The sequence below is a fragment of the Verticillium nonalfalfae genome, assembly GCF_003724135.2.
Source record: "Verticillium nonalfalfae strain VnAa140/NRRL 66861 chromosome Unknown scaffold_264, whole genome shotgun sequence".
NCBI classification, from domain to species: Eukaryota; Fungi; Ascomycota; class Sordariomycetes; order Glomerellales; family Plectosphaerellaceae; genus Verticillium; species Verticillium nonalfalfae.
In genome coordinates this window covers 4,714-13,549 of record NW_021167489.1, presented here as the reverse complement: position 1 = coordinate 13,549, position 8,836 = coordinate 4,714, and the positions used below count along the sequence as shown (strand labels likewise).

Here is an 8,836-nt window from a genome sequence, read left to right as displayed (position 1 = left end):
TATGGGAAAGATGGCAAAACATAGAGCCATCACTTCATGCACATGCCTGACATGAATAGACATACAGGAGGCAGTGACCGAGGCGGCTCCCCCGCAAGTGTTTCGATCCTGACTCATATGCCATATAGCAGGCGCTGTTATGGCCACATGCACTCCAGTTCTGGCCACCGACTGTCACCGACCAGGGTCGCCTCTCCCACACACCGGAGGCGGCGGTCTCCGAGCCTCCTCGCCAGCCACACTATTGATCGCATCTGAAGGCACTCGAACCATCGAGACTTTGGCGCTGCCGCGTCAGCCAGCAGTCTTCCTGCTTCTGAACGTGCCGACAATCCAGCACACTTTCCTATTGTGCACTTTGTGCGCGTTGACCTTGAGAGAAGTGCCGTGGGCCAGTCCAAATGCCGGGATACAGACCGCTAGACCGTTCGTTCTTCCGAGGCGACAGACTTTCCGGGTTTCTGTTTAGCCAGGGTACAGCTTGTAATGACCTTTGTAATGGCCATACGGCGACAAGCCGTGGCACCATTGGAGGGTTATAACGCCACGACGCAACATGAACCACTTTCGTGTGCAGGGTTTGTTCCTGGACCGCGTTCCGAACTCATTGGAGGCTTGTACTATGTGCCCTGTGGCCTGCGGGCAGAACGGTCTAGGCCTTATTGATACCAACCATAGCAATCAAAATCACAATCATTGTAGGCACAATTTCCGTTCTCTTGGTCGACGGTACGTTGGTGCTGTGTTTTGTTTGGCAGGTAATCAGGTACGCAAGCAGCCCAAGTCTCGCCATTTGTCCTTCGGATTTCGCGGCCTTGGAAGCGAAAGGAACAGTAGCATTTATTGCCTCGGCAGCAACACCATTCATTTATCAGAAACGACGTGGGTTCCCTTTCTTTGCCACAGTGAGGCCTTGTCGAAACTTGTTCTCGGTTAGCGAGAGGATGGGCCCCCGGCCCGGTTCACGAGATGATTATGGTGGAAGATCGCTGGCGGCTGGCGATCATGTAACCCCAAAGCGCAAATCTTTTGTTCACCCTGTTCTATCGGGTCAATGAAGTCCGCGGCAGCCAACAGACATAGCTGGGATGATGCACCGCCCTGGCCCTGTTGGCTCAATTACGCCTAAAAGTTTCGAACCATGCTTTGGGGCTTTCCGGCCGAAGCTTGTTTCCGGGTCCTCGGAATCGACCACCTACAGCAGCAATGCGAGATATCGATAATGACGAGATGAATGTGAAGTTGAATGTGGTATATTCTCATTTATATCAGACGCATGTTTCAAGCATTTTGTCGAGGACACCTTTCAAGGTGTCATTCTCGACAGCGGCAGCCACTCTCTCCTTGTCGCCGAGCTGCTTGTTAACCTGCTCGTCCTGACTGTGCGTGTTCTCCTTGATCCTCACGTCAATGCGATAGTTGGGCGGCAGCGCCTGCTCCAACCGAAATCTAATCCCAAGCCCAATGACCGTCGCAAGGGAACAATGTGTGATAGTCGGCGTTACCTCGACCAAGACAGTGATTAACGCGTCGGGGTCCTGCTGAGCCGTTGGCGCCGGTGTGATATAGATGTCAGGCAAATTGACGACGGCTAGTTGACCCAGGGACAAGGGATGTTCTGGGTCAGAAATCGTTGATATGAGGTCTATGAAACGTCAGTTGCTTGATCCCTGCTGGGGTTATAGACCAGTTCAGGCTAGCTGTGCTCTGTGGCGGACATCGGTCAAGGCTTGATGGGCGAGAAGAGCCTGCAAAGATAATGCTTTGAGCTCTTCCCATTCTCATGTGGCACATGGTGCCGCATGTAAAGACGAGTAACTCAATAATTGTTGCGAGACCATGAACATCACAAGGGGTCAGACATGGGTGACCCGCTGAACCACCTTGGAGGGCAGGAAAGCAGTCGCGAGGATGAAAGCTAGCAAAGAGAGAAATGAGCAGAGGGCCGTACCGTATATTTCTTGCTCGTCAATGGGCTCCTGTGTGAAGTCCTCATTCGCATCATCCTTGTCGTGCCACAAGAAGTCGTCGGCGTCACAGAAAGGGTGGGATAGGAAGTCGGGCTTGGCCAAGATGATACCGTCGTACTTGTTATCTGGGCCCTTCCTTGCTAGGTTCTTCTTGCTCTGCCGCGTAGGCAGCTGTGCTGCAGTCAATATGGTCGGGTTCGCATTATCGACGTCTCTGTCCATTGTGGAAGTAGAGGCCTGTTCTGGGAAGGAAGGAAATGACGTGGCTGCGAGATTCAATATTCAGAAGATGCCAAGAATGCAACCACACTGATACTGGTGATTTGACAAGGGTTGATTGCTGGGTGGTGGATGGTACGTGTGTCGACGATTGACATGTGGATGAGTCTTTCTGGCTGGTATCGTGATTCTCCTTGCCGCTTGATGAATGTTCAATATCGCCCCCGCGGTGGGGCCTGTCACTCAGGTGGCTCCAGCGACGAGTATTCGTTCATTAGTAATCTCAGGTGCATCTGAGCCGGCCGGTATCGGTTCGGCCTTTAGTATGGCGCACACAATCCTTAACTGTGGCTGGTTCTCAACCCAGGTTCCACGGCTGTCCCAGAAGGTCCAGTGCAGCCAGAAGTGGCGCAATCCGGTGGCAGTGGGGTTCAGTAGTCATTCTCACTAGGGCGCCAGCAGATGGTCATTTTCTGCCTTGTCCATCACCCTTGATACTCCTCAAGGGTGGGAAACTCCAAGAACCTCGAGCAAATCATTCAAACAGATCATTGAAGCGAAAGAAGACAGACAATCTCAAGACTTGGCATACATCAGCGAATTATTTGACCTAAACGGATCAGGCAATTTCACATGGGAATCATTTGTTCGCGTGTCCTAATGAAGCCACTGTCATTTCTAAATGGAGCAGATGGGGTCTTCATGGTTCCGACAATGACGACAACCATGTTCAGCAAGCTTGTCAATAGTGTCGCGGCTATTGCTCGTGTTCATTCCCCAGATTCATGCGGCAAAGGGCCCTGGTGCCGTGGCGTCCGATAGCCGCCAAGCTGTCAAGATCAGAATGGGGTCGTGCGAGACGAGCCATCTCGGAACAGAAATGACGGTGATCTCCAGGAACGGAGAGTATGCGTAGCGGGAGGCCAGCTGCCAACCCTGCATCGAACCATGACAGAAGCTTTCTGGAAGCCCGGCGGCCCTTCGTCTCTGCCTCTCGTGTGCGTTCCCGTCCCTGCCTCGCCGGAGCTGTGGTCGGTATCGGTCATGCCCTCCGACCGTCCCTATCGGGCTCGACTTCTGGAAAGGGGAACAAGCTACGGGACGGTACTGCAGCTTAGCGGTCTGAGATACACCAGATCCTCACAGCTGGGCCAACAGCGCATGAAGCATGGCAGCCTTCGGCCGAGAGAGACGAAGGAGAAGAAAACGTGCGCAGAATCCACATGTGAATCGGACAACCTTATTCTGACAACGCTGACTGACAGCATGACGCCAGTCTGCATCGCCAACGGGCGCCGTTGAGCGACAGAGTCGGATGACGATCTCAGGTCGCATATCCATCTGCACCCTAGCGGCTTGTCGGTCTGCGCCGGATTCCGTTACCTACCTACCTATTTGCCTCTTGGTCGAGGATTGAGCCTGTCGCTGTGCGTTATCGAGGCACATTGCATATTATCGAATCCAGCAATCCGCACAGCGAGCACTGTAGAATCAAACGACCTGCTTGGTATGGAGTAGCGTCAAATTGCACGATCGTTCATGAGCTCGGCGCAGGTGCCCGCCTGTACACTCCATCCTACCTACCAAATCGACATTTGGAAGGTGGCAGCGCGTCTGAACAGCGACGGTCCTCGACGTCCCCTCGCAAAATATGGGCCAAATATGGGGAGCGTCAGGTTTTCATGGAAAAACACCCGACAGAACTCCTGCGTCTCGGTGTGCAGGAGCAGACCCTCAGGCTTGTCATCACGACAATCATAAACCCCCTGTTCAAAGAGGCTTGCATCACTCCATACTACATCCCTGCAACACTGGGTCCGACTTGCAGGATCGAATGAATCGCAACGGCATTCTCCATCACTAGCGCACTGATTCCAAGGACTTCGGATTGCCAATCGCCTAGTAGCTGCTCTCACTTGAGAAAGCTAAGACGCGACCATTCGTGGGAGCAGCCGTGGCTTGACAGATTTTGGCGAGCCAAACAGTCGGATTTCAGACGTCGTCGTCCACAAATCGGAGATCGAAGCCGTATTTTGCTGAAACCACCATTGTGCCAGCTCCAGGTCAAGGGCTCTTCCATGTCCCCTTGCCGTTTCCTTGGCGCGGCTCGAACGGGAACAGATACGAAGGGGTTGTCAAAATCGACAGTGGACGTGCACCACTTTGACGGATTCTCGCTCACTTAAAGATTGACCAAGATGGAGCTAAGAAAACCCCTCATTTCAAGCTGCAGTCGAGGTTGTTGCGGTAAGGAGGCTGGTGGCCAGGGCAATTGATCTAACCTTTGGTCGATGACTATTGTTCCTCGGCACATGCGTCTGGTCCATCGATATGTTGTGGAATTATTGGCTGTCTCTGACATGTGATGGAGCTTTTCCACGCTAAGGAAGCACCCTGCCCCTGAATCCCTCCCACCCCCGGCTCCATTTCGGCAGGTTGGCTGGGGGCCCTTCGTCTGCAGCAGGCCCTATTCTGTGATCCCGCCAGTCCAGGACAAGACGGTGGAGGGACAAACGCCGACAGCAGCGCCGTCCAAGACGAGGCGTCGGGCCGGCTTATTGGTGGCATGACTCTGGCTTGTATCTCATCGGACTTAAGATGACGGGCGGATCCATCTTGCAGCAGGAACGGTATCAGCGGCACGCAGCGCCTGTGACGAACAATGTCTTGTCTGCCGCAGCGAGGCAGATGACTGACACAGGGTAACCGCCCTCCCCCCCTTAGCCAGCATGGCATCGCCGCCTGTTTGCCTGCAGAGGGGGACATCGCCAGGGGTGAAGGCCAGTATTCCGCCAAACCAACCCCACGATCCCCACAGCCAATGGCGCAACAGCCAGAACGTCAAGCCAAGTGGCCATCTGATTGCCATTGCCATTTCTTGCACCTGCCAGGTTGCTCGTGACTCGCAGGCTCCGTGTGGTGCGCATGAGAAGCGCCGCGAATGCGCCTGCAACCAAGTCAAGGCATTTGTACCATTTACTCTGACAACGACAACTCGTCGTCAGCTTGCCATTCGATTCATGTACAGGTGGCAGCTGCAGTGACTACGTCGTTGAAGGACCGAATACAGAGTGCTGACGTCTTGACTCGAACGCACAACGTGCCGAGCCCCTGGCTGTATGTATAGTAGTCTCGGGGATCAGACCGTGAGTGAGTGTGGATGATATCTCAGCCGGAGGCTAGAAACACGCTTGCTCGCCTCTGGGCAACGTCTCAGGTGTAGACACACGCACTTCCCCCCCGCCACAATTCTGGTCTACCTTGCGGTAGACCCAATTTCCACCCCGCCACACGCCGCCCAGCTACCCGTGCCAGTGATCGAGATACTCGCTCGAGGGCCTACAACTGGACAGCTAGCGTCTCTCTGCCTGTGGTCAGACGCCAAAGGCCCTAGCTACAGAGGAAGTTGGGGGGAGGGGCCAGCTGGACTTGGACTCACGATCTGACTGCATCAGCCCCCCGCCCGAAGGGTCCAGACCAGTCAGCCAGCATGACAGGGAACAGGGCATCGACAAGGTCGGTTCGTGTTGACCGTGTTGCTCAATCTGCTGTTCCATCACGGTCGATAGTGGTGCTGAGAAGAGACGATCAACGGGCCAGCGGAAGACAATGCGTATGAGGTTGTGGGCGATCATTCTTGCAAGACCAGCTCCGCAAAAGATGTAAGCTCTTGGCACGCATGGCAAACAGCCTTCCTTGCCATCTTCCTCAGTGTCCTGCCAAGGAGAACCTCCCTTGACTTAACGGTCTGTAACCCGAGTTGACAGGGGTATGTGGGTGAAATCTCCCCTTGTTCAGCAGCCTCCTTTCACCCCACCCACCACGAAACTACACACGAGTTCCTTGACGGTTCCAGAAGTCCAGGACCAGGGCCAGCGCCACAGTGGAAGGTTAGCAGGCTTGCCTTGTAGGCAAGAAGCGGGCTCGCATGCTGCCGCAATGCCCCCTGTGGGGGCGCTAAGGAGTTGCCATTTGCCAGGATGCACGAGGGACATGTGGGTTAGGATGCAGGCCTGCGGCATTGCGGTTGTGGCCTCGACTGGGGTGGAGGGAGGATGCGTGATCGCATGCCCACTGGTGTGCCGCTTGAAGGGTGCTGGGGAGGGCAAGCCGGGGGTGGCCTGTGGAGGAGGAGGGTGATCGATGTTGCTATTGTAAGACGACTTGACTTCGGCCGAGGCTTGCGAATTCCGTCCACAAAATTGTTGAGGAACCGGAGAAAAAAAGAGGCAAGTGGCGGAGAAAGAGGAGCCCGAGGTGGACTTTCCTGGCCCCCCGAGATCCGGGAATGGAGGATTGACGATCAGGCACCCGAACCCGAATACTGGCGACGGACCTTTAACAGCACATCATTATCGACGTGGGCAGGGGGGTGGGAGGGGGATCAAGGAACATTATAACAAGGCAGAGGCACAGACAGCAGGCCGGATACCAGGTGGGTTGATGTGTCGGTGGTGGGCAGACAAGACCCAGGGTAGGCAGGTAGGTAGGCAGGTAGGCAGGTGCCGACCATCGACGTTGCTACTGCCCGGAACGTGGTAGCGGTGTCTGCATTGCAACGCCGCCGTATTTCGATGGCCTTTGTGTGGCGCACGATTTGCAGGGAGACCCGAGCTGGATGGCGCAGCGAGACAATAGCAAGCAGAGCGTCGAGCAAAGGACATGCTTTTGAATCTCATCTCGTCCCAAGCTGGCCCGGAGGGCGGTTCCATCTACTTTTAGCACCGTCAGAAGATTGGCGGTTCGGAAATCAGGAAGACTATTCCACACACTCTCTCTCTTCTCCCTCTTTGTCAATCTGGCAGCAGCAGCTCGGCTGCCTCGCCCACCCTTTTCGAGTCTAGCCACGGAGCTAAGGGCATAGCTCGATCGTCGTCTGCTTACCTAGGTACCTTAGCTTTTAGACATTAGAGTTGGGACCATGTCGCACCTTGGAGAGACACGGCAGACCGGGACGGGCAAGCTGGATGAAGAGCTGGCCAGTACTTGCGGTGTACTTGGGATTGGGCATTGAAGTCATGGATGCAGGTCTACCAAGCCCAAATGTGGGCTTGCGGGCCCACCCGGTTCGTAGCCGCGGACCCTGGAGTCAGTTCTGACGGGGTATCTCTGGTGTACAAGGTACCTCTACAGGTACTGGGGGGAAGCACGTATCGCCCCCCCCCCCGGACTAACAACTGTGGCGCGCTGGGTCGACGCTTGACACTGGGAAACTGGAACCTGGGAAGCTGGACTCTTGACACCACCTACCTAGCCCGAGGTGCCTTGCCCCAAGCTTACGGACAGGGCCTGCAGAGCGCGGCAGGGGAGGGAGGGTAGCACCACGAAATAGCAGTGTCATCGGTGGCTGCCGGTGGGGTAAATAAAAAAAAAGAAATGCGACAGGCGACAGGCGGCAGTCGACAGGTCACCCACGAACTACCTAATCCGACGCGAAGGAAGAAGTAGCCTGGTCGGTTCCTTGACCATTCTACCTTGTGGCATGGCGCCGGTAGTTCTTGCTGGGAAGAAGGGGGTGTGCTGAACGTGAGGCCAAGGCAAGCGCGATCCTGATCCCATCTTGGGCTATCGTCATCCCAAACCTCTTGCCTTTGTTCTTCTCTGGTGCTTGCTCTGTGTCTCATCGGAAAGGCTGCTCTTGCTCCTGCTCCCGCTCAGTATTACCTACAGCTCCTTCCGGCGGCTGATGCTCCTATCTGCCTAGTACTTGCGCCCAAGCATCTTGACAACCCCTCCCCCTCCCCCCGGACCCTTCCCTCATTCATCTGGAACATCACCACTTCCCTTGCCCACCCAGCCCGGGCATCGAGACAGGCAGACAATCGACTACCGGCCGGAGTGGAGGGCCTGGCTTCGTCTGCTTCAGCTCCAGCTCCGAGCTCTTTAGCTTCCTTTAAGCCCCCACACCGCCAACGCATTACCTCCCGTCCCTCACCTCCTTGACGGCTCGTGGCCTCGTCTGGACTCGTTTGTCCTACGTTCCAGCTCTAAGCTCAGGCGTTTCCGTGTTGATCATCTGCCCCAAACTCTCTTACCTCGCCTTGCCTCGCATCTTGCTCCTTGCGCGCAACCTTGACTTCATCTCCTACCCATCCCCACCGCTCGGTCAGGCCGCACCCGATAATTCGATCTACAGAGTGCGTCTGCCTCTAAGCTTGATCTACCCGAGGCTTGGACATTTTGCTCCCTTTGTGCGCTTACGAATGCACCACTGGTAGAGGGAGATCTCTCGTCTCTTCTCCATTGACCACGCCCAGCGCAACCAACCCCCCCGGCTCTTCTACAGTACACCCTCTGCCGTACGGTCGCGTCTTGGACCCCAGAAACGCTAGCGACTGGCACACCACACACGATCATTCCCCGCTGACAATCGGGGCTGAAAGCACACACATACATATCCGCAACCACAGCACCACACGCGCGCGCGGGCACACGTCCTGTCCACACGTCTCATCACACTCGCGCGCACACACCGAGTCGCTATTGCCTCTACCCACGCATACGCCTACAGCCAGGCGCGCACATCCTCTCATCAGACGGTCAACCAAGCGAACCCGCCGTCCTCATTACCTGCTCATTACGGAAATCCACGAAAGGCGTCAGGCCAGATCCACGGCCTCCCAACCCGCCGGAGCCAGTGCCAGTGT

At 55.7% G+C, this 8,836-nt stretch overlaps 1 protein-coding gene across 1 annotated transcript; it reads right to left on the bottom strand.

Annotated features, from left to right (window-relative positions):
• Positions 1–1,268: 1,268 nt before the first annotated feature.
• On the bottom strand, positions 1,269–2,192 carry FAM96B (Mitotic spindle-associated MMXD complex subunit MIP18; the record flags this gene model as incomplete). The annotated part of the gene is made up of 2 exons (XM_028638816.1): positions 1,269–1,645; positions 1,952–2,192. 2 exons carry the CDS (start codon positions 2,190–2,192, stop codon positions 1,269–1,271), a joined length of 618 nt encoding a protein of 205 aa, XP_028490184.1.
• Positions 2,193–8,836: the final 6,644 nt, after the last annotated feature.